The 27,337-nt window shown below is 36.0% G+C and overlaps 1 protein-coding gene across 1 annotated transcript in view; it reads right to left on the bottom strand.

Moving 5' to 3' along the window:
* Positions 1-3,120: 3,120 nt before the first annotated feature.
* The window catches only part of LOC148870026 (metaxin-like protein), a 28,053-nt gene continuing 3,836 nt past the window's right edge, over positions 3,121-27,337 (bottom strand). The window contains exons 2-6 of the mRNA XM_088970726.1: positions 20,502-20,833; positions 20,217-20,293; positions 20,062-20,122; positions 5,076-5,241; positions 3,121-3,608 (exon numbers count right to left, since the gene is read on the bottom strand). Of these exons, the coding sequence (XP_088826852.1) occupies positions 3,421-3,608; positions 5,076-5,241; positions 20,062-20,122; positions 20,217-20,293; positions 20,502-20,833 (824 nt within the window). The 3' untranslated portion in view covers positions 3,121-3,420. The remainder of the gene's footprint in view (positions 3,609-5,075; positions 5,242-20,061; positions 20,123-20,216; positions 20,294-20,501; positions 20,834-27,337) is intronic.

The raw sequence follows: 27,337 nt of genomic DNA, 5'->3' as shown, positions 1-27,337 counted from the left end.
TTTTCAGGTAAATTATAAAAAAACATCTAAATAACAATTTCTATAAACCACCTCTACGAAAAAGCAAAGTGCTAACACTCCATTTCTCTTGGCCTTTTAGTAATAAATATAAAGTTACCAAAATATCCTTGTTATTTAAAGCCTCAACTTTACCTTCCACTAATTTATTTTGTCAAACAACTTTCAAAGAATAATTTTTTTTACTCAAGTAAAACAAAAAGAATGAAGTGAAGTAAAATTAATGCATTACATCATTATAAAATCATTTTGTCACATTCCATTTTAATATATACATATGGATGTTTGTAAGTGTAACATCTACCCTCCCTATTGAATCTCACTTTTCCTCTTAAAAAAGTCATTTACTAAAACACCCACTGAAGTTTCATGGACCAAAACCTACCCTATCATTTGTAACCAATTTACTTAATTAACCCTCTATTAAGAGTCCTTTGTATTTCTGTCTAAAAATGGTAACATGACCATATCAAGCTTTTACAAAGAATTTTCAGATCTATCAAAATTTATCCTATAGTTTATGCTTTGCTAATACATACCTTATAGTTTGCAATTAATTTACTTAATCAACATTCTATTAGATGGAAGTGGAAAATGACAGGTTTAACCTTAATCCCTTCAAGCAAATTTAATCTACAAAAAACAAAAAATGGAAATGGCATTCTTGTCCCTAGTAGAATGCGGGCAACAACTCTCTTCAAGGGATGCTTAGTAAATGACCCTAAATTAAATAGATTGAACCTAGCTTGGATACAAACTAATGTCAAAACCCAAATTTGTCCACTAGTGCATAGGGTGAATCTATCGTCTTCTTTTATAAGTCTCAAGATTTTCTACCACCAAGAGAAAGGTTCTTTCTCTATTTGCCAATTACTTGTCAGTTTTTAATATCCCAATAGGTGTAGTTAGGAAATTGGAAAAAGTGATGAATGACTTTCTTGGAGGGCTAGGGGAGGAGAAAAAGGACCACAGGGTGAGATGGAATTTGGTGACCAGAAGTAAAAGTTTTGGAGGGTTGAGAATTGAAAACATTCAAAAAAGAATGTGGCTATTTTGGGAAAATGGTTGTGGAGGCTACCTTTGGAGAAGACAACCTATGGGACAAGGTAATTGTCAGCATTCATGGGCTTGCTGCTAATAACTGAAACATTGAAATATTGGCTAGGGCTACGAGAGCATCCCCTTGGAAAGCAATTCAAGCTATCATATCTTTGTTCTTGCCTTGGATAAAGTGTGATTTGTGTTTAGTGATCATATTAACTTCTGGGAACATCACTGGATTGGGGTCTCCCCTCTAAAAGATCAATTTCTTTCTTTGTTTGCCCTCTCCAACTACAAAAATGAACCTATTTGTTGTTTTTTGGTTCCTTCCAATTCCAGAAGAACTATTACGCATACAGAGCTAAACAGCGTAACGATGTTACAGAGCTATTCCTCTTGTTCCTCTTTTTTCAAATCCTTAACTCACCCTATTGATAGTGGTCAACTTTCTTTCCCTGTTTCTGGAATAGGCTTACTCCTCCTAGAGTTGGGAGCTCATGCTAGGAAGTCATCTTAGAAAGAATCAATTCATGTGACTTGCTTCAAAGAAAGACCTAATAGTTGTTTATCCCCTCACTGGTGCATTCTCTGTAAGGTTGATGGTGAGAGATAAAAACCCAGGACAATCAGGAATTGGTGGAGTTTTTAGGGATGAAAGAAACATAATTGCTCTGTTCCCAAATTAGGGTGGACGATTCCTTAAGAGCTGAGATTTTGGCAGTTGTACATGGGGCAAAGAGGGAGACTCAAAGTTGGTGGTGGACTGGTTAAAGGAGAAGAGTAGGGGTTACGAAATTACAACAACGAAAACAATTCAAAGCAATTCAAATGCCTAACAAAAGACATTGAAGCCAAGGCATCTTGGAACAGACGAAGTGCCAACTTCTTTGCAAGGTTCTAAATATCGTTACGCCCAATATGCCAGTAGGGCCGTATCGTGTAGTATCAGCACTTTTTTTTTAATTTTCTTAACTTTTTTTCAAATCTGGTTCGGGGGGGCCGGTTTAAGGTTCCTCCACCCCCTTAACCAGTCAAAACCTTGATACACCCTCTGTAAGGGTGCATTGGGGTGCTCCCAATACGGGCCGATATGTATCAATTTTTTGAACTTTGCTTCTTTGTCGATGGACTAGCAAAGCAAGGGGTGAATAGAACCTCTTTTTTATGGGCTCAATTATAATATTTTCATTTTTTTTGTTGGTTCTGGCTTTGTTTAGTTCCTATGGGACAAGAAAGTCTATCCCTCCTCAATTTGTATTTGGCTCTTTCTTCTAGTAAAATTTACTCCTTATTGATATATATATATATATATATATATAAACCATTTGTTCATTTCCATGGGTTATCAGGTTTTTTTTCCCTTTTTCCATTAATTTAATATAAATTTATTTCATTACTTTCATAGATTATTATTCTAAACCAATTTTAAATTTATTTTTAACTTGGTTATCAATCTCATGCTAAGCATAGTTTTTTAGCTTTATAAGTACCATACAATAGAACATCCCACAAACTAGTGGTGGTGGGATTTGATCCTAGGGCATACCTACAATTAGCTAGAAAAACTATCAACTAAGCCACCATCAATTGGTTCTCATACCAAGCAATTGATTTATGTATTTTTTATAATATGTAAGCTATATAAAAGGAATAAATTTACAATCCAATTACTAAAAACAAGGTTCAAAGTATCAACACATATGACCCATATCGACCAATACATATCATTTCAGGACCCCTCCGATACACCCACTACAGGTCTGACCAGTTCAGGGGGTGGAGCCCTAAACCAGCCACATGTAACTGTTTGCGAAAAAAAAAGCAATATCCATTCACCTGATATGCCTATCGGGTGTATCGATATTTTGAACTTGACTAAAAAAATGTCTTTCATTTTTATACATAAAGAATTAAAATATATAAAAAAATAGTGAATTCACTGTTACTTCATTTTTTCTTAAAAAGTATACTTCTAAACAATATAATCTGCATTGCTAGGGTCACCGCTAGTGTAATTATAAAATCCTCGAGAGAATAGTTGCAGTCTTGCAGAATAAACACTACACCAGTAAATCGTTCTATGCTTCTTTCTATTTTCAGAATTAAATTCTCAATTTGTATCAAAATGTGAATAATGGTTCCAAAATTTTCATGCGTAAGGGGAGGGGGAATGGAAAGCTTTTAACCTTCCCCAACTCAAATGGACCCATGTCAACAGAAATGCGCAGAAGTGAAAGATGAAACTCAAAATGGGAACAATATCCTAAGTTCCTAACTAGGCATATAGACTTTGTGCTAGTAATGAACGCAAAAATGAACAATCAATATTTAACAAGTTGCTTTGTAGAAGATTAGATGATTTTAGTCATCATAATCCATGCCATCATCACCATCGTCAGCTTCCAATTCAGCATCATCAGATCCACCCATAATAGATAGGAAAACAAGAACGGCAACCAACTGCGTTGCCAAGAAGTATTTGGCCCTTCTTCTGAAGGTTTTCTCTTCTTCCGTCTTCTCCTTCTTGGGTTTGCTTTTAGGCTTTGAACCTAAATAAGGAAATAAAAGTTGCCAAGTTAAAATAATGCAATATTTTAAAAGCACAGGGCACAAGAAAAACGCAAGGGGCTTTTTGTGCAAGACGCGAGGTGAGGTGCACACCTTTTTGAAAGAAAAAAAAATCAAAATTAAAAAAAAATGCAAACAATTTTCAAAGAATTAAATGTTTTAAAAAGCCTACTGGATCAACTTAAGTTCTATATAAAGATATATTCAAAGCAAAAATGTAGAAATAAATCAAACATACAAATCATATTTAAGCATGTGAAACTTTCAATCTGTTTATTTCTCTCCCAATTGTATTATTTCAAGTAGTGAATGTGAAGTTAAGCATCTTGCATTCCAAACTCCATGAGCCAATCTTTATACCAAGCCCTTTGAGGCAAGGCCAAACAAGTCAATGCCGGGTCCTAAATTCATGGCCACTATATAAAGAAATTGGTTTTGTAGTTCCTTAGAATATGAATCAAATGTTGTTTGAATGTCTTGTATTAAGAATGACGAGAGAATAACATTTAACAAATAAGGGAATTGTCTCCTAAAAGAGATTCTTATTCCTACAACTAAAATTACAAAACCATTTTCTTTATATACAAGCCAAGAATTTAACCCCAACATTGTTGACTTGTTTGGGCTTGGCCTCAAGGGGCTTGGTCGAGGTCCAAGGACGAAAGCCCCAGCCCAGCCACTTAGCTTGAAAGGGTGCACAATTGAGCTAAAGTGCATGCCTGAGTTGAGGCACAAAGTACACCAAGAATGTGCCTTTTCAAAGGGGCCACATTTGGGCTTAGACAAGTAGAATGCACCTTGCCTGTGCACCTCGGCACACCTGAAGCACGCCTTTTTAATCACTGGTTATATGACACTTGAACGAATAGATGCAAAATGTGCAATCAATCAATCTAAAGTCTAAAGAGAAAGGAAAAAGGTAATAGTTGGGAAACAATCTTATGCTCTTTACTCTGATCCAGAAGAGCAAAGTTGAGAGTGGAGTTTGGTCATAATCCAAGGGAATTTTCAGCAGTACACATTTACTGTAATATCAACTTGGGCACATAATCCTGCAACTCATGACATGATACCCCAGTCTCAGTACAACCGAGACTTGGTCTAGAATGCCTAAAATCAATTTTGTCCTGGTCTTTTGAAATAATTAGCCATCATCTTGCAACTTATATCACATAACTGGGTCATTAAATTTATTCCTTTTTCACCCAAAAATTGCTGACTAAGCTAACCCAAGTCACTCTCTAAAAGATCCTGAAGACTTCATCCACTCCCTCGTTTTAAATTTGGTTTAAGGTTGATTCAACCTAATCAAAATGTTTGCATGTCCAGTGGCCTAAAGCTGCAACAGGAGCTAAGCCACTAGGAGAAAGGTCTAATCCCAGTTTACCAATGCATGCATTCATTACTATTTACTAGTTTGAAGAGCAAGGTAGTTTGAAGTATCTTACTCCAACTTGGAGGAGTTCTTCTTGGTGTTGATGATGAAGGGTCAAATGGAGACCGTGGAACAGATGAAGGCAATGAACCAGCTTCCAAGAACTCCGTCTTAAAATTTTCAGCGTATCTTACAAGATTGCTTTGCTCTAAGAGCTTGCTTCGCAACACCGATGTACCCTTTAGCACAAAGAAAAATTAGAGAAACAGTTTGGACAACCTTCAGATGCATGGCTACAATTAGAATGGTTGGATTCAGCTAGACGACATGATGAGAAAGAATAAATAAACAAGTAAATAACCATTTATCATCTGCAAAAACTGTCTTTAATAGAAGATAGTTCCTTGTAGAAGAATAAGTATCAGAGAGAACTGTGTAAGTTTCAAACAAAATAATATACAAGAGAAAATATTTAGTGGGAAAAAGAAAAGAACATAGGGGAAAAACCACTAGATCTGTTAATTTCTTCTTCCAATCACAGATTAGAATTTCAGACACCAGCTTTTCTTCCCAACAGAAACATATGCTTTAAAAGAATTTTCTTGTAGGTCAACGAAAGCAAAATTGACAAGGATATAGGAAATACCAGAGAGAGGTTTTTCAAAACTGAATTTTGATGGCAGCAGTATGGAGAATCCAGGGCAATCAGGGATATGGAAAGCATTTAGATATGAGGCAGTGAATGTAATTGTTATGTTTTATGGATCAAATGGAATGGGGGAATGCAGTAATCTATGGGGTGCAGAAAGCAATGGAAATGAAGATGGAAAAGCTAATAACTGAGGGTGATTTAAAGGTGGTGATTAACAGATTACTGAAGAGGAAAAGATCTTGTACAGATATAGAAATAAGATAAAACAGTTCGAACGGTTGTCAAGGGATACTAGCTACAAATTTAGTGGGCCCAAGGTCTTCTAATTATTTAGTTGATGTTCTAGCTAAACTAGAGGTCACACTAGAAGTCAAATTTATTGGGCTCAATTGTAAGCGGGTGTAATCGGGGAGAGGCAGCAGGATGCTGAGCTCTTAAGGGTATCAATTGTATCTTATGGGATAGTAAACCGGTTGTATATTTCTGTTTATATCTTAATAAAACTTTTTCTGTTACAGATAAAAAAGAATTTTCATAAGAATATTCACAAATACAAGCTATGATATCAGATGTAGAAATGCAACAATCAAGAAAGAAAATTTGAGCATGGAATTGATAACTTAGGCTAAAACATGTTACTCACTTAAGAAACTAAATGAGCTGTTCAGTGGGTTTAGTATTCTGTAACCAGTATTGTCAATGATAGTTGTCAAGGTATTGATAGAAAAAATGATAGTCATCAAGGGACTACAAATTCTCCTAGGACTAAATGATAGCTAGTTTCTAAATTGGTTCTACATCCATACTAGATACTTCAATTTTCATTGCAAACTCCATATCATGCAAGGGGCAGAGAGCCAAGGGATCTCCAGCCCCCCAAAAAAGGGAAAACGAAATAAGGTGAAACAAGGTATATATACACAGTCACACACACACAAAATAGGTTTTCATATATATATAAATACACACAACTGTTAAGAGGGGTCACTTGTTTTTTTGATAAATAAAAGGGTGACTTGTTTACAAGATGTATTTTCTTTAATTACCAGCAATTACCACCTAGCTTTTAGGGATCATTGTTTATCTCCTCTAAATCAGTGTAGTATTAAAAGTTTATTCCTATTTACTAGTTTTTTTTTACTTTTATGCTTATAAAAATTTTTTACTTACCTTTCAAAACATCAATCCTTTTCTGACAAGTTAATATTTGAAAAGGGGAAGACCGGAAGAGAGAGAGAGAGAGAGAGAGAGAGAGAGAGAGAGAGAGAGACTCTTAACTCATAACTCCTTTTTCTTTTGCTCCAAATTAGTGAATGGCATTACTGGTCTATTGGTATATACCAAAATATGCTAATCACTTAAAAAGAAAATCTCTCTCTAAGGAACCAAGAAGAAGGGCAATGTTGCAATGGTGCAGGCTAAAATAAAAAATATTTTAGCTTGAGTGCTAAACCATCAATCAATAAACTTAACAGAGAATGAACACATACTACTTGGGAGATCATCTAGGAGAAAAATCAATTTGATCACTTGATTACTACAGCTAGAAGTTTGATGCATTTATTCTGAATAGTGGGAAAACAATCTATTTGATAGAACCCAGCTTCCACAGTGGCTACACCTGCAGGAGGAGGAGGAATGGTTTCCTCGAATAAACCCGAGGTGGGCATCAAATTGGTATTAGAGCACCAGATCAAAGATAATTGTGATTAGATCACCATCAATAGAAGAAAGAGTTGACAAGACTAAAGTGAACTTACACAAGGTTGTCAAATATTTATGTTAGATCAAAGAGACTTTTTTGGCAGTAGCAACACAGTGCAAACACTTGATCTCCACAAATAACAGGGCTAGTGGAGGAGAACAATCCAGAAAAAGAAGCATTCGCCACCCTAGAAGCTTCTTCAATCCATCTGCAAAGCTAGATTTCCCGCCATTCTCAGTTGATGATCCTATCTCTTGGATCTTTAGAGTTGAAAAATTCTTTGAATACGATAAGTCCTTGGGCACCAAGGAATATCTGTGGCCTCAGTTCATATGGAGGGGAGGCAATCATGTGGTATCATAGAAGGTCTCACACTCATTTTACAGCGCCAGACTTCACAGAGGCCTTCTGTGCCAGATTTGGCCCATCAGGTTCCAAAGACTTTGATGAAATATTAACTAAACTCTGACAGAAAGATTCAGTAAGAGATTACCATGTGGTATCATTGTATCAATGGTAATGTTGTTGCATTGTTCTCAGGACCAGCAAGTGTTGGGGGTTCTATTAGGGCTGAATTCATTGCTGTTCTTCAAGGGGTGCAGTTAGGAAAAGAGGTGAACCTAGAGAATTTCATTACTGAAGGTGACTCAGATGGATAACCAGTAAGGTGGTTGTGGGATGATTAAAGAATCTGCAATCGGTAGTGTGTGCTTATAGAGATATAAACAATAGATTCAGATGGATAACCAATAATATGACACTAAAGATAGAGTTTGAAGATCAGCAAATGGGATTGCTGAGTTCTTAGCAAAGCAAGGGGTTAATAGGGAATCTATGTATTGGGATCAATTGTAATCAGTTTCTTCAATTTTGTGGGAGGTGCACCTCGCACCTCTCCTAGGGTTGCTTGTATTGCTTGTATATTGTGATGATCATGGTTTCAAATGTCACGACATTTTGCTAATGTCGCCCAACATATGTCGATGTCGAGGTTCACTGACATGAAAATGGATGGTAATATTAGAATTACATTAGTTCAGTCGACATTTTCTATATTTTGGAAATGTCGACCAAATCGGTCCAAATAACCAAAAAAAGACAGTTTTTCCTATTATGTCGACAGGATGTTGACTAATGTACATTAATATAATACAGTATATTAATATAAATTATTCCATTAATAATTCAAATAAAATATTTATAAAAAAAGAATTAACAAAAAATAAAAACAAAAGAATAAATTAATTACTTTATAATATAAAACATAAAATATTTTTCAAGTAATAAAATATTAACTAGTTAGTATTTTTAAAATATTTATTAAAATCAGAAAATGTTTATTAAATTTTATAATAAATCATATTCTAAATTTAATATAAAAAATCAGAATAAATTTATTAAATTTTATACTAAATCATAATTTATTATAAAATTAGTATTAAAAATCATAATAAATTCATTATGTTTTATAAGAAATCAGAATTTATCATAATCTTAATACTACAAAAGGAGAATCAGTTTATTAAATTCATATAAAACATAATGTATTATAACTTTAATATTTACAAAATCAGAATAAATGTATTTCTGTTTACTAGTGTGAAATAAATATATTACAATTTATAATAAATCAAAATTAAAAATAAGAAAAGAAAATATCAGATAACCTTGCAAAAACATCAAAATGCATAATAAATCAGTAAATTGTCATTTACTAATTTGTTATTGATCTTAGTTCCTTAGCTTCATATAATGGTTGGGAATAAGATAATAGTCTAGAAATATGTATTAATGCTTCTTTTATCATTTTACAAAATATCATTGCATATTTCCAATATTTCCACAATGTCTCTAATTTTTACAATATTTCCCCTTGACATTTCCGACATATGTCCTATATTTTGGTAAGCGACATTTCCATCAACATTGGCATTTTAAACCTTGGTGATAATTCATTAATAAAATCTTAAAATTACTTATAAAAAAGACATTGGCAGGGTGTTTTGTGGGAGGTCTGAGGAAAGATAACAAGAAAAGAAGTCAAGGCCAAGAACCAACGACAGTCATGGCAATTGCAGGGCTGACTTGACTTCAGGAAGATAGAATAAACTGACTAAGACGGATTGGTAAACCTCAGGGGTTGTTCTTTAAGGCATCTACACCATGACCTAACCAGAATACCAACAAGTCATGTGACCAAAACCCTGCCCTACCTCCCTCAGGAAGCTTAGTTGGTCAGAGAAGCAATCTTGTTGTGAGTGTAGGCTCTGTTACAATTACGACAAGAAATTTTCTCCAAAGCATCGTTGCAAGTACCAATCATTGTTCTTGTTACAATGCAATGATTCCTAGAGAAGGAGATCTCCAAGAGGTCCACAAGGGAAAGATTACAATGATGAAAAAGGGAAAAATCTACCAGCAATATCCCTATAAATGCTCACCGATTTAACATTTCCACAAACTATGAGAATCAAAGGTCTAATCCCTAATCAAAAGTTGGCTGATATCCATTTTAGTGGGCAGCAGTAACATTTCGAATTTTACTACCAAATTGCTAGCTCACCAACTTGGACTTAAGGTGCTGGTGGAGCCTTTTCAAGTTCATGTTGCTAACCGGAACCAAATTACATGTGATGGATTCTGTATGGGCATTGAATTGAATGTCCGAGGTAATTGATTTCATGTGGACCTCCACCCATTGGAATTCGAAGGAGTTGATATCGTCTTAGGGATCTGGTGGTTGTGTCAACTGTCAACTGGCCTGGTTGTAATGTGATAGGGCCAAGTTCATAATGCATTTCTCTTACTAGTTGATGTTATTGCTTAAACGGATTTGAAGTGGATCAGGCCATTTTCAAATATTACTAGCACATCAACCCAGATTTAGAAGGATTCACATTGACACCCCAAGATGAGTCTCCTCCAGTTTCTAAATATGACTTGGACCTCCATCAAAGAGGAGGTCATCTTTGTTCCACTCTGATCCAGGTTGGACAACAACCACTAAAGGAGAATGGGAGGGATTAGCAGAAACACAAATAGGATTTAATAAATATTGACAAAACATACCAGACCCAAGAATCGGTGCAGGGCAGTCAAGCAAAGGAGACATTCATTGACAATGACCTTTATTGAGGGTGTTCCCCTCCAAACTAACCTTTGTTACACTAATAGGGGAAGAGGAAACGTCTGTAGGTTTGCTTGCTGAGTGTGGAGACCTTGTAAACTCTCTATGAGCACCCTGGCTCTGACTCTGGATTAGGAGAGTAACTTCTCTGCCTTTGGTCGAGGTGTTCTCTTCCAAGGGAGAACCTTCCAAATTGTAGCTCTTCCGAGGTTCCAACAAAGATTCGGTTGGGGTTGGTGTAGAGCTTTCAAAAAGTAATCTTGTTCCTAGGTCCACAACCTCCAAAAAAGCTTTTCCAAAGCTACTCTTTACACTGCCAATGTTAGATTAGCCATAGGAATCGTCATCTAATTTTTCCTCTTCACAGCTTACCCAATCTGAATCGAAATCAGCATCTTCCTCTTTGCTTCTGTCATACCTCGGGTTTAGGCGTTCAGGGGTGGTTGAGTAGGAGACCAGCCTCTGTGATAGGAATCAATCAGCACCCTTGAAAACTTATTCTACAAGAAGATGGCCTTACAACAGGTCCTGATATGGCATAGTGATGGTACTTGGGATTTGGACTGAATTCAACACCAAGGGTATTTTTGCCATTTTATAATTTTTCTGTAGGGTTCAATAATAGGGTTTGATTGTCTAGTTATAGTTTGTTTATATTAAAATTTCAGTGTCATTGCATAAGGAGGATTAGAGTTATTGTCTTTTTTGAATTGAAATAGGATATGACAGCTTAGTTTGAGTCCTACTAGGATTATTGAGTCTTTTGCCACCACCTAAGACTATTACGAGTCTAACAGTTTGACTCCTAAGACTATCATGGACGTTTTACACAAAGGCAATGAAGTTTATTGAGTTTTCTTCAGCTTATGCTAGCTATGGTGAGTGATTCCCATGCCCTAGAGTGATTCTAGGCACCCTACAAATGATTCCAAGTATTTTCTCTCTTCTTTCTCTCCCTATTTTCTCTCTTATTCCTTCAAGAAGCCATTACAGCCATCAACAGCCATAAAACTCTGATCAGGAAGACCATTCGACATTCTCTAAGGACTAGAACTGAGCTAGTCCTACATCATTCTTCCTTCAGGCGAACTTCTCCGTAGCGGTTCCAGTTGACTAAAGATTTTTCGATAAAGATTGGAAGGGGGATGACGGTACACTTAGGCTTCGTTTGGTTTGTGGGAAGATTTGGGTGGGATGGGATGGGAAGGGATGGGAAGGGATGGGATGTGAAAGTGTAAAAATTTACACTTCCATTGTTTGGCTATATATATGGGAAAATAATGGGAGAAGCATTGTTTGGACTAACAGGTAGCAGCAGACCGTTCGGACTAAAGAGAAACCTAATTTTCCTATTCGGAAGAAGAAGAAGAAAAAGGAGCAATGGGAGTGACTGTTCATCACTTCCTACCTTCGGACTAACAGGTAGCAGCAAACCGAACCCCCATCTCTCTCCATTTCTAAATCTTACTCACATATTCCTCTCCTCCCTCCATCCTCTTCTTCGTTCGTTAGTCCTCTGATGAACGTCTTTGTCGGCGACAAGGGAACATCTCTGTCACTGAACCAGCTCCTGCTTCTGGGTTCGAACAGGGAAGGGGAGGTAGTAGTAGTGTTTTAAAAGTGCAAGGTGCCAAAAAGGCACAGGGGCCAATATGCGCCTGAGGTGCAAGGCGAGGCACGCGCCTTTTTGAAGCAAGGCGCAAAAATACAAAAAAAAAAAAAAAGCTAAAAAAATATAAAAAATGCCAGAAAATTCAAAAAAAATTAAGCATAATATTAATAAAAAATATAAACTAAAATTTTAAAATAATGTTTTAAAAAACCTATTATCTAAAATTAAAATACATAAATAGAAGATGTAAAGCATATTCAATGAGAATTTAAAAACAAAATCAAACATATAAAACGATTTCAAGCATGTAAAACCTCTAATCTCTTTTTTCACTCAATTGCAGTACTTCACATAGCTAATATAATGTAAAACATATTACATTCCTGATTCTACGAGCCGCCTTTGTGCTACGCCCCTCAAAGCAAGCCCAAACAAGTCCAAGCGTGTGCCTTTTGAAAGGGCTACGCCTAGGACCTAGGCGAGGCACATACCTTGAAATGCGCCTCACCAGTGCGCCTCAAGCGCGCCTTTTAAATCACTGGGTAGTAGATCGCCAATGGTAACGGGGAACGCATTGGTTCTCTCCCTCTGTTCGTCATCACTAGTTGCCTCCTTACCATGTGCTTTCTCAAATTTTTCCACTGGGGTCGCACGGTTTTGGTGCGACTCCAAATCCACGATTTTGGGGTCTGACATCCCACATTTTTCTCATCCCACCCCTCCCTTTCCCTCAAAACAAATGAGAGAAAAAGGAATATTTTTGGAATATTCCCTCTCTCATCCCCATCCCACAAACCAAACGGAGCCTTAGCGTCCCCTTTCCTTTTGTCTTTTGTTGAAAACACATGTGCACTTAAAAAGGCACGTGACCTCTTCTCTATACTACCTAGCCCATTTGTTTTTTCTAATTGTTTGTCTAACTTAGAAGACCCAATCAAAGGCCAACCTATCGTTACTAATTCCTTGTCCAACTTAGTAGGCCCACTAATGACTTGAATTCGGTTTAAATCCACTCTCACAATCTCACCTTGGACCATCAGTTTGGCCCGTACTACTGGGGTTGGTTCACCAAACTTGTCAGTCCAGCCAATCCAAAGCCTTGACAATCTGGTTTTGCATTTAAACCACCTATCACGACCTCTGCAAAAGTCCTTTTGACCTTTGTTGCTTTGTGTTTGCTTACACTCTTCCAAGCTTCTCTTTGGGCATGTCTTTCTTGTTCTTTTTCCTCAAGCTTTCCATTTCTAAGAAAGTTTCAACCAATTTGAAATGCACCAATCTCTGCGATCAACGTAGATAATCTTCTTCTAGCTCCTCATCTTCTTCTCCTGGAATTCCCCCCACAAAGCTGCTTCAATGGAGGTCATGAGCCACACTGAGTAGAAAGCATGGTCAGCAAAAACCTCAAATCTTCCTAGGATTTCTTCAAGCTTTACTCCACTTACTCTCATGGCCGGTGATCAAAGGTCTTCCAAAAAAACATCATCAAGTTTTGCTTTGCACAAGAAGGTAATCAATTGAAATAATTCTAACTTTCACGAATGGAAGGGTAGGACAACAATCTTAACAGTTACCCCATCCTCCACCAAGAAATCCTTCGCATTTATCTACTACTATTGTTTTAGGTTTAATTTAATAGTTTGTTTCTTTAATTACTAGTGATTGCATTTAAATTTTAAGTATAATATTCACTTTAATTTTCTTATTATGATCATATTGGAAACTTCACATTGTTAATTTGCATATTGATATTTTGCATTAATATCTAATATAACAATTATTTATATGTTAATATTTACTAAGTAATGAGTCTAGTTACTTATTGCTTTATGCATAATTTTAATAGAAATTTTGATTATGTTACTACCTTTTTCTGTTCTAATGTTTGTGTAATGCATATTGCCTATTTTAATAGAAATTAAACGCAATTACTAGGAATATTTTATTAGAAATCAGAAATTTGCATATGCATATTACCTAATCCCTATTTAGGAATATTTAATTTCCAATACATTAGGGACGGGATTTATTTAATAGCTATATTAATTAGATTAACTATTTTCTAAATTAACATTTTATTTATTTGTTTTTGTTAATTTCCTGCCATTGCTGATTGGTTTTATTTTCAATAGAGAATGGCAAATGAAGAGGGGAATGTTAAACATAAGGCTCAACCAAAATGACCTTACATGGCAATATGCATATTTGCATGATTTAGAAGATAAAAATGCCATTTCATGCTCATTATGTGTTAAAGTTGTCAAATGAGGAATAAAAAGGATGAAATGACATTTGATTAAGGGATATGGGAATGTTACTAAATGCCCAAAACTACTACAAGTATTGCCAAAGAGATGTAGGTATATATATAGAAAAGTAGAAGAAAGAAACCATTAGATGATTCCATGGTTAAGATAATCGTGGGTCATGGGAGCAATTGTATCTGAAAGGGAATCGTACAATCAGAGTAATTTGCCTATAGCAGTAAGTATCTTCAATTCAAGTGTTAGGAGCACCTTTAACTTCAAATCCCCTTTTCCACCAAAAAAAAAAAAGGAAAAGTATAAAAGGACCTATGGATGTTTTTGTGAGACCAAGTTTAGAAGAAGCTGTAGAAGAAAGGCATAAAGGATAATTAGTGCACACAAGCAAAGAAAGTCACTTGAAAAGAAAAGAAAAACATAAATGAATATGTAACAAAGTGGTTTTATCAAGTTGAGGTTCCTTTTCAATATGGTGAAATAGAAAAGTTTTGAGATTACAAGCTATTATACAAATTGAGTCCGAATACAAGCCTCCAAGTTACCATGAGTTACGAGAAATGGGAGGTTGAGAAAATGAAGCAGCTCTACAAGGAGTATTAAGCCTCTTGGAAAGCTTATGGTTGCACTATTATGCCTGATGGATGGACAAACAAGAGGCAAAGAAGTTTGATCAACTTTTAGTGAATGCTCCTAAAGGGATTTTTTTCTGAAATCAGTTGATGCATCAAATGAAGTCCATGACGCAACTTTTCTCTTTGAGATGATTGATAAAATTGGTGAGGAAATAAGAGAACATGTGGTGCAAGTGGTTACTAATAACCATTTTTCTTATATTGTTGCAAGCAATTTTTAAGGATGAAGAGGAAGAATTTATTTTGGACTTGTTGTGCTGCTCATTATTAGACCTCATGTTGGAAGAGATTAGAGAATTGAGATCCACAAAAGGTTGTATCACCAAGGCAAGACAACTGCTTTTATTTGTAGGCATCATCTTCTCCCTTGTGTGCACGAGGGAAAATAACAAATGGGAGAGATTTTGTATGATGTGAAGTCACAAGGTTTGCCACCTCTGTTCTTACTTTACAAAGTTCTTTTTTACTTTTAAGGAACCCTTACATGTTTTATTTGTTGGTGATGTGTGGAATAAGAGTAAATGGGCTAACAAATTAGATGGACTAAGAGCATCAAACATGTTCTTTCTGTTGGATTTTGGAAAAATGTAAGAATTGTTATTCTGGCTTCCCAACCAATTGTGAAGGTTTTATGCAATAAGTTTTTTATTATGCAATGCAATGAGAAAGGGAGAAAATAAAAGAAACTTTTGGTGGTAAAGAAATGAAGTGTAAAGTTAAAGTTGAATAGAAAGCATCGTTGGGAATTTTGAAATAGGCTTTCTAGATTGTATTGAGAGAATAGTGAGTGGCATTGAAATTCAACACAAAACCTCTCATCAAATGGAAGAGTATACACATGCTTGTGGTGCTTTCTCTAATGAATTGGCAATTAAGCAATGTGTGTAAGACAATGGATTTATGTAAGTACATTAACCCGACTAACCCGGCAAGAATACAGGTTAGACATGATCAGTTCAGGTCAATTATCAGCTTAAGCAAAATTATTTACAAACAACTCAAGAGCTAGAACTTTCTAGAATGATAGCATTTAAGAACATTCCAAAATAGCAACTAAAGACATTTGCATTAAGTATAAGGGCAAAATTGGCAAAGACAAGATATAAGATTCCAGAATATGGAGGTCCAAACACTATAAATAGGACCCCGTGCCCATAGGAGGACCCAGTTTTACTCTTATAATTCACCCATTAAACCCATTATGGGAGGGAAGCAACCCAAATTTCCTCCTACTCCTCTCTTTCTTCTCTCTCTGCAATCATTGTCATTCTCTGAATCTTCAGAGCAGTGTTTTAAAACACAGAGGCGTGACGCGAGGCGTTCCACTACCCGGAGGCGTGAGGCGTAGTTCAAAACGCAGGAAGCGTAAGCCTCCCGAGCACAGGGAGGCGTAAGCCTCAAGTATGTATTTTTTTTATAAATATAGTGGGTATATTAATAAAAAATAGATATTTTAAGCATAAAAACATATATAACACTGAAATAGGAAGAAAAGAATCAACAGATTACATAACATGGCTGTGTGGCATAATTTATTCATGCAACTCTGTTAAAGAAAGCTGAAACAAAACTACTAAAATCAAGAAAATAAAAGAAACAAAAGAAACAAAAGAAATGAATAACATGACTACTAAGTACTAACTGTTGAAGCTTATTGATCCAAAAAAAAAAAACGTTGCAGGCTTGCAGCTTTGTCACAGGTTCACAGCCGCCCAGGTTGGTCGGTTGGTCCAAAAGCAACCTCTCTTCGATTGCAATTGAAAATAGAATACAAAAAGAAAAAAAAAAAGATAAAAACATCTGAGAAATTGCAGGTTGCTCGAAGAAGAAGAAAGAAGAAGAAGTTGCAGATTGCAAAGTGCGAAAGAAGAAGAAGAAGAAGAAGAAGAAGAAGAAGAAGAAAGGAAAAGAAAAAAAAAAAAAAAACACATACCAGACCAGATTGCTCGAACTCGAAGTTGCAGGTTGAAAGTTGAAGCTGAGTAGAGACTTGTTCTTCGCACAGGTTTCACAGAGACAGAGTTCAAACTTCAGACTCAGTTCTCTCTTTCGAGCCCTAAAGTTTGGGTTCGAAAGAGAGATATTTCCCCCTCTTTTACACTTAAAAATAATTGTATACAATGGGGGTCATGATATAATCATGGTCCCACCAATTAGAACATAAAAAACTTAAAACAAGTAATATGTTGAATGTATAAAAATGACACACCTTTATACATGAGGCATATGCCTCAATGGTCTGGACGCTTCTGTCATGCGCCTCCGGGCGTTTTGGGGGTGCCTTGCCTGGAGGTGTGCCTCCAGGCGTACGCCTCCCACGCCTTTTAAAACAATGCTTCAGAGTTAAACCACCACCATTGCCTTACCATATTCAATGGGTTTACAACAAGAAATGAAACAACCAAGTAATATAAGCTCTCTTCTCTTGAATCTTATATTTATTTATAAATAGTTTTTATTCTTTTTATTGTAAATTTATATTGTCTTATTTCATTTTTTTCTCTATTGTGGCATAGTTATGGTCATTGCACCCCAAACCTTAGATGTATTGCATTATGCATATTAGGTCTTACATGCACATCTTCCGCTTGTGAGCATAATTGGAGCGTTTTTTAACAAGTAATTATACTAATACTATTATTTGTTGATTGATAGTTTTATAATAAAATTAATTATGAAAGTTAAAATACTTTATTTTTTTAATTTTCCTATTTTATTTGTTGTGAATGTAGATTTATACAAAAGAGGAGGAATAGGTGTGTCTAAAAGAGGTTCAAAGATCATGTATTTGTTCAATACAATCAACATCTTCAAGAAAGGTTCACGACAAAGGCAATTTGACCCCATTTGCTTTAATGATGTGGATGAAACTAGTGAATGGTTGATTAGAAAAAGGAAAATCAAACAACTTAATTTATGAAAAGTGTGATCTTACATGGAGTCAAGTTGATGAAGCATCAAGCAAGGTTTAAAGTATCAATACAATACACCTAATATCAGCAAGCCACCAATACTCAAAATATATAGGGTTTGGGATTTGGGGCATTTTCAAGGGGTAGGCAGGCCTAAAACTGACCCTCTAACCAATTTTAGGTAAAATGAAAAAAAAATCTAAAACAATTAGTTTTATGGTATCGAAACACGATACATGTTCGTGTGTATTGGGTGTAAAACTATGGCATCAAGGGCATCCTAGGTGTCAAATAAACCAAGAAAAAGTGGATATGGATGTAGAAATGTAGGCAAAGGTGCGAGTAGAGGTAGAGGTGATCGTGGGAGAGATGATGCTAGTAGACATGATAAAGGCAAATTTGTTGTTCAAGAAGAAGATTTAATGCGGGACAACAATTTGGAAGATAATGAAGATGAAGAAGTGGAAGTTGATGTCAAAGATGATGATGACGATGGTAGTGATGATTGTGAGGATGATGATGTTGATTGTGGTATTAATGATGATAGTGCATTCCGTGGAGGGATTGCAAGTTCTTATTTCTTAGACATTCGAATCAATTAGAGAATAGAGATTTTTCTTTATGGATTTTATATGATAATGATACATTTAAATTTCATATTTTATCTTTTTGTGGAGATGATTTATATTTAGTATATGTTTTAATTTAATTTTTTAATAATTAGATTACTAAATAGATGAGTTGGTGTTGCCATTTTTATAACTTTGTATTTTTTTGTTATGGTTTCATCTTATTGGTTTCTATATTAAATGCCTAGGTATCAAAGTATCAACCAAGGTATGTGGTTGAATCCTTGAAGAATTAAGCAATAATAATTATGGATCTAATGCTTATTCTATTTGTTTAATTTATTATTGATTCTTTTATTTTAATTTTTGTTAAAGACAAAACTATAAGGAACAGAGTGCTCAACAATCATCCAAAAGGTATGAATTTATGAAATTAAATTACTTAACTTTTAGTATTTATTAGTTTTTTTAGTGTAGTTGCCATGTAGTTGGCCTTTGCTAGTATTAGTGACTGATTTCTTAATTACTTGGTTCTACTATTGAAATCTTAGTTTAAATGTTCAAATTAATAATATCTAAATTATGAATATAATGACATTTTATGTTTTCATATGAAATTTATACTCATTTGAACTTAAAAGTGTGGGAAATTAGTTTGGTTCACAAAACATTGAAACCATCCAATTAAATTACCTAAAAATATAGAAAGGCAATATATCAGTGAATAGCTGTGATAAACATTGCAGAGTTAAGGGATTGATTTATGTATATCCAAGTAAATTGACTCTAACATAGACATAAAAATGGTTTCACTAGGAAGAAAACGGCATCTTGTGATTATTGCCTAGTTAACAGAAGTCAAACAAATTAAAAATTTTATTATTGACTTCAAGTTTGACTCATGTTGTTGTGGTGAGCAGTGTTTTTCATGTCATTTTTTATTGGAAACGGTAACTTTTTCATATAAGTCTTCTAGCCAATCATCACAAACCACGTGAACTTTTTATTGCCCTCTCCATTGGACATCATCGGTAAGTTGTAAAACCAATACGGAACCAATACGGACAAGGTAAGATATGATTCTTTCTGGCTCTAATGGCTCCTTTATGCGATGCTCAGGTTATATCAGGACTAAAAATTCTGTCTTCAAAACCTCACTCAGTACCTTGTCAGTCAAGATTGTTACATCTCCCAACTACAAAGTTTATGGAACATCAGATTTTAAGACTAACAAGTTCAAATTCAATAAGGAGAATTGTTTTTCTATTTGCTACATCTTCTGATCAAAAACTTTATTAAACAATCAACAGAGAGAGAGAGAGAGAGAGAAAAGATACAAAATCAAAAGGGAGGAAAAAGGGCATAATACACCCCAAAAATGTTTCATATCCATGCTTGTAATGAAAGGCCCCTAAAACAGCAAGCCAAACAGCACTAGGGGAAGTTACCTAGAAACTGTAATGGTAGCTTAAACACTATTTGCAAAAGATTTACATATACTCAACCATGGTAAACACATATTTTCAATCAAACATTAGCTAACTACAACATTGCAAACCATAAAGGGCAAGAGAATAAATGCTCACTGGTAAGGCTTGAAGGACAAAAAGCAAATGTCCAAGGAAAATTGCATCCAAACTTGTTGGCCTAAATTAAAAGAAAGAGGCAGATAAGTTAATAATAATATGCTGGTTCGTTCCTAGTAATTGCACCTAAATGTCAGAAAGAGACACAGGTCTACCTGTTTTCAAGGAAAAAGGTCTGCTCCCCCAATTTCGTTGACAGTGCTTCATAAGCAATGGTCGCCTTCCTATAGATCTGTCCATGGATGATATTTCACTATGTTCATTAGTCATTACTAAAGAGATCCTTGAGCCTAGAACCTCTTGTATGAGCTCTTTTAGCAGTAGAATATCAACAAACCTAAATTATCTACAAAATAAGCCAAAAGAAAATGAAAGAAAAGCTGGATGCATGAGTGACAAAGAAAAATGAAGAAATAAGCAGTCGAAAGGACATTCATTACCTCTGCTTCCCTTCGCTCAGCATTGACTTTTGTTATCCCAAGTAGCTGCTTCACAGCATAAGTTTGCTTAAAGTAGAGAAGCTTTCCAATTGGCCACGGGAGGTCAGAATAATATATCTTATGTGCCACACTTCCATCAGATCCCAACCAGAGTTCGTACATTGCAGCATCTGCAAGCCACGAGCTTATTATGGCCATCCATTCTGCAATAGTATGACTTGGGATCCAGTAATCCAGATCAACTATTCCATCTTCCTTTAGACTTTCAATAACTCCACTTTTCTCATTGTTGTAGGCCACATACTCACCACTCTCCACATAAGGTATTTGATCTACAAAGAGTCAAAGCCAACATCACATGATAATGACAGAGATAAGAAGCAAAATCTGTCATTGGTGCCAGAGGTGCATTTGAACTTGAGAAAACAACCATCTGAGATTTAGAAAGATAAAACATAAATGATGACACCATAAAGTATTCAAAAACCTAAGTGTTTCTGCTTTCTTGGGGACCCCAAAAGAGAACATTGAGCAAGTGAAGCCAATATCTTTTCTTTATTTCTGAAATATGTCTTTATAATTCAAATGAAAATGCACAAATATATCTTTTATGAAAGAAAAAAAATGGCCATTACCCAAAATTGGTCGCAGATACATGGGGCCTTGGGAGGGGTGGACTGGATATGGACCTAACCTTTGGTATTTTTGCACTAAGTGGCCACTTTCAAACTCGAACACACACTCTCATGCTTGTGAGCCCAGCACCAAGCAATAGCCCCTAATGTATGACCATGTCACTCAACTAATCAAAGAACAAAGATAGGTGAATAATTGAAAATATTGTTCAAACATTGAGAATTACTAATATAGATACGTTACATCAACCAATGATATGAGTTATGACCAGTGTTTTCATAAATGTGACTAGTCAACCAACTAGTCACTTGAAGGCCATATTGAATAGTTGGTTTGTCACCATCCGGTTCTTTCACCTATAGATCCTTTTTCACTTAATCAGATAAGCGATGAGAAAAATGACCTATAGGTGAAAGAACCGGATGGTGACGGGGTCCAAATTCTCCTATCCCTTTGACCCACATCTAAACATACCCTCTCCAAGCTTTGTAATAGACTTATGACACTATTCTTCATGATCATGAAGCCCTCTTTTGAGACCCAAATCCCAATTATGCTCAGAAGTTGCACTAGATAGATCCAGCCATCTAGGAAACAAGAGATAGGTTCCTCCCTATGGGTAGAAAGGGCATAAAGAGAGGGAAATCGTATCTTTAGTGGAAGGTTGCCTACCCAAACATGATCTCAAAATTTAACAAAATTCCCAGAACCAAGATTATACCTGATAAGTGGTAAAAAATAGAGGTAGAATATCACAAATAGATTTCTAAGGAGAAGCTCTTTTAGCCCTAGCCAAAATTCTAGAGTCCCAACAATCTGTCGCAAATCCATAGATATTAACTATCACCTTTGCCCACAACTTACCTCTTTCCAATGGTAATCTCCACAACCACTTCCCAACAAAGCCATGTTCCTCTCTTGGATATTCCCTAGGCTTATCCATGTTTCTTTCTTCTACTCACCACCTCCTAGCTTACCCTTTAATCATTCTCCCTTAGCTCCCACAAGAAATCCCTCATCAACTTCTCTAAGCTTATGATTACCTCGACCAAATCTTAAATACTGACAAGTAGTAGACAGGTATGTTGGCCAGAGTAGATTTAATCTAAGTGATTCTTCCTCCTAAAGACAAATAATTGTTCTTCCATGAGGCCAACCTCTTTGTGAACCATTCTACCACAGGGTCCCAGAAACTACTCCTCAGATTATCACCTAAAGGTAAACCCAAATAAGACAAAGGCCATCAGGACACAAAACAGCTCAAAATACCTACATTCTCCATGATTTCCCTTTCCTCCAAATTCACCCCCACCAGGAAACTTTTATCCATCTTGATTTTCAGATTGGACATTCTTTCAAAAACTTGCACCACCATCCATAGGTTCATCACTTGGCTAATCACACCTTTTTCACAAAATAGAATCGTGTCATCAACAAATTGTAGGTGAGTAACCGGCACCTATTCTCTTCCAACCCTCCATCCCCTTATTAGACTTCTACAACCCACCCTTTCAATGAGTCTCCTGAAAGCATCAGCAATTAATGTGAATAGAAAGGGAGAAAGTGGGTCCCCTTGCCTAATCCCTCTTAAGGCTGGGAAATGATTTACCACTGTCCCATTGACCACAACTAAATAATCGCATGTCTTAATACATCCCAAAATCCATCTACACCATTTGTCGCCAAATCCAAAAGCATTCATGACATCCTTTAGAAATCCCCAATCCACTAAATCATAGGCCTTTTTTCCAAATCTATCTTACAAATAACCCTTTCTTCCCACTTCTCTTCATATCCTCCAAACTTTCATTCGCAGTTAGAATTTGAACAATTATTTACCTATCCTTAACAAAATCCCCTAGATATTGTGAAATTATGGATGGGAGAACAGCCTTGATTCTTCGAGAAAGTACCTTAGCAATTATTATATAAAGGCTATTAACAAAACTGATTGGTCTGAAATCTTTTGGATGCAAAATGTCATCTTTTTTAGGGATCAAAGGTATGAAAGTTGAGTTTAAATCCAGATTAAGCACCTCTCTTTCAAAAAAAAAATCCTCAAATACCTTTAACAAGTTACCTTTTAATATCTCCCAACAATCTTGGTAGAATGCCATAGTAAAACCATTAGGGGTGAGTGCTTTAGCCCTATCAATAGGAAATATTGCATCCATTATCTCTTCATTTCAAACCTTCTCTCCATCCATCTCTAGGACTCCTCGGAAAGTTTAGACCACTTCAATCCATCAATCCAAATACGGTCATTCAAGGGCTTCCTAAAGATTGATTTGATCCATTAAAAAGGTAACTCATGTGATAAGTTACATTTTGAAAAGTAATTTACCAATCCATCAAAAAGGTAACTCATGTGATAACTGATAAGTTACCTTTTTGATAAGTAATTTACCATTAACCTACTAACAAGTAACAAGCCAAATGCCACCTGAAATTGCAAAATATGTATTGTCACATCCAACTCATCTCAAAATGTTTTGGCTCTAAAGCATTTCTCCATCATTCTAGCTTTGTATTCAGCCCATCTTTAGTTCTATGGATCAATAATACATATTCAGAAACTAACATGCACCATAGGACCCCCTCCTATAAATGTCTAGTTAGTTCATCCATAACTAATGCAAAAAGATATGCACTACTGTCAGCCCTTGATGATTAAAATTTTGTTTCATATCCTCTTCCTAAGTTCTCAGACTGGTTATTGTCCCTAAATACATATCCCTAATGACATTTTATTTGATAAGCATCCCTAATGATAATCAATATATCTACTTGAAGCCCGTGTTTCTTCAAAACCAACCAGATAAGTTCTCTGTGTATTATATCATATATTTTCTTATAAGTATTCCATTACCACTCAAACCAATCACCACTTGTAAAAACTCCCTCTTACATACTTTTTTCCCCAAACAAAGGTAATGTTATTTTAATTGGTAGAAATTAATAGTAAATTTTTTTCTTGTTGACATAGCACAACTATTTGACCATGATAGCACCCTGGCCTTGGCTTTCAAGAATATATATGAAAATTTATCTTTGTTCTAATCATATGCCAATGCCTAAGTCTGCAATATCCATCTCAACCCAAAAAAAAAAAATCTTGCATCTTTTCCTGTCCTTAGAATGTTAATTAAAACAATAACATAGTTGTTTTGAAATGGTAGAATACTGATATGTTTCATTCTATTGCCAATGGGCGTATTTATACAGTAAGCTGCTGCAATAAATAGAAAGAAAGAAAAATAGAAAGAAAAGAAAACAGAAAGAAGAAAAAATAGAAAGAAAAGAAAATAGAAAGTACAAAAATAGAAAGAAAGAAATAGAAAGAAAAAACTTTCTAAATCAATCCTTCCACAATCCTAGGAATATATACAATTCTATTTTCAGATCTGAACCAGTAACCCCACGTTTTCCAACACTCCCCCTCAAGCTGGTAAATAGAGATCCTCCATTCCCAGCTTGGCTATAATTCTCCGAAAGGCTGTACTATTGAGCCCTTTAGTAAGTACATTGGCCAGTTGTCCTTTTGTAGACACATAGGGGGTGCAAATCAACTTGTTGTCCAGTTTCTCTTTTATAAAGTGTCGGTCAATTTCGATGTGCTTCGTCCTATCATGTTGAACAGGATTGTGAGCAATATTGATGGCTAACTTGTTGTCACAATATAGTTCTCGTGGAATCTTCAGGTCTTCTAAAATTATCTTCAACTAGAGTAATTCACACACTCCTTGTGCCATAGCCCTGAATTCTACCTCTGCACTTGACCGAGCCACTACATTTTGCTTCTTACTCCTCCAAGTGACTAAGTTTCCTCCTAAGAAGGTACAATAACCAAAAGTGGACCATCTATCTACTAGAGATCCTGCATAATCGACATCTGTATATGCTTCAAGAGTCAGTCCTCCATTTCTTCTGAATAAAATTCCTTTTCTTGGATTGGCTTTCAAATAGTGCAGAATTCGATGAGCAGCCTGCAGATGAACTTCTTTAGGATTATGCATAGACTGACTTGTTACACTTATAGCATATGCAATATCCGGTCGTGTATGTGCAAGATAAATGAGTTTTCCAACTAGTCTTTGGAACATCTCCTTGTCTACACTTGCAGTCTCGTTGGCTTCTCCAAGTTTATGATTGGGATCTATATGCGCGGAAGCTGGTTTACATGCCATATTTCCTGTTTCTCTCAAAAGATCAACAACATACTTTTGTTGAGAGATAAAGATGCCTTATTTAGAATGTGCAACTTCAATTCTGAGAAAATACTTTAGTCTCCCCAAGTCTTTTATCTCAATTCTCTGGCAAGGCAGTTTTCCAATGCTTCCTTCTCCTTTTTATCATTCCCAGTAACGATTATATCATCCACATAGACTAATAGTGCAGTAACTCCCCCTGAGGTTGTGTGTTTGATAAACAATGTGTGATCACCTTGACTTTGCTTGTAACCTGTACTCAGCATACCTTCGTAAACCTTCCAAACCATGCTCTCAGAGATTGTTTGAGACCGTATAGTGCTTTCTTCAACCGACAAACTTTGTTCCTTTTAATGCCTTCTCCAAAACCCGGTGGAATGTCCATGTATATCTCCTCTTCTAGATCACCATGGAGAAACACATTTTTTACATCAAACTGTTGCAAATCCCAATTATAGTTAGCAGCCAACGACAGTAACACCCTTACTGTATTCATTTTAGTTACTGGGGCAAAAGTCTCCTGATAATCTACCCCATAAGTCTGTGTATACCCCTTGGCTACCAGGCATGCTTTGTACCTTTCTAATGACCCATCAGATTTGTACTTAATTGTGAACACCCATTTACAACCTATCGTCTTCTTGTTTCTTGGTAGATCCACAACTTCCCATGTGTTGTTCTTTTCTAATGCCTCCATTTCCACTCTCATGGCTTTTCTCCACTCCTTATTAGAAAGTGCCTCGGCTAGAGTATTAGGAATTAGAATGGTGTTAAGGCTGGCTAGAAAACTTTTATGGATTTAGAGAATCTTTGGAATGATACATATTTGGCTAAAGGGTACAATGGGCGTTTGGTACATTCTCTGGTTCCTTTTCTCAGTGCAATAGGTAGGTCATACTCATACTCAAACTGTGAAGGTGTAGGTTCAAGATCTGGATTAGGAGTTGAATCTTGGACTTGCACAGGTTGAGGATCTGGATTTTTCCTCCTAGAGTAAACCTGCATATATCTCACATTATCATGCACATCATTCGTGGGGTTAACAGTGTTTGAATTGGTTCAATGGTCGGGTTGTTTGACTCTTGTTGAGACTCGGGAATGTGGGGCTCAGAGGAATGTGACTCAGAGGGATGTGATTCTTGACGATTGAATGTCTGTGAGGAGGGTAATACATCTAGGGAGAATAGATCTGAGGCCTTATCATCCATTAATGAGGGCACCCCCTGAAGATAAGGTTAAGTGAAAAAAGATTTTCCTTCCTCAAATGTGACATCGATGGAGGTGTAGAATTTTCTGGTGGCTGGAAGATAACATTTATAACCTTTTTGAGTTGGGGAATATCCCAAGAAGACACACCTGATTGCTCGTGGGTCTAATTTTCCCTTATTATGGACATGAACAAAGGCAGTGCAGCCGAAAATTCTTGGTGTGAGATTATTTGAGGCTCGAATATCAGGGTAAAATTGAGAAACGACTTGTATTGGGCTTCGGTTGTCAAGAACTTTAGATGGTAGTCTATTTATGGTGTAGGCAGCAGTAAGGACAGCTTCCCCCCAATATTGTTTTGGCACATGATTTTAAAAGAGAAAGGCTCGGGTGGTTTGCAAAAGATGGCCATTTTTTCTCTCAGCTACCCCATTTTGCTGGGGAGTATTAACACAGGAGGATTCATGCACAATGCCTTCTTTCTGAAAAAATGGGGACAAATTCTGATTAAAATAATATGTAACATTATCAGATCGAAACCTTTTAATTCTCACACCAAACTGAGTTTGGACCATGTTATGAAAGTTGGGAAGAATCGTACCCACATCATATTTAGACTTAAGAAGAAAAATCCATGTGACCCTAGTGCAATCATCAATAAAGGTGACGAACCATCTGGAACCAGTAATGTTGGGAATTTGAGAAGGGCCCCATATATCCGAATGAATCAAATAAGGAGTTGAAGATCTTTTATTGCTGATTGGGAAAGAAACCCTTTTGTGCTTA

This window comes from Nelumbo lutea, chromosome 2 (genome assembly GCF_056320005.1).
Source record: "Nelumbo lutea isolate HS-2025 chromosome 2, American lotus-T2T, whole genome shotgun sequence".
Taxonomy (NCBI): domain Eukaryota; kingdom Viridiplantae; phylum Streptophyta; class Magnoliopsida; order Proteales; family Nelumbonaceae; genus Nelumbo; species Nelumbo lutea.
The sequence above is the reverse complement of the archived record's forward strand: the minus strand, read 5'-3'. Positions and strand labels throughout refer to the sequence as shown.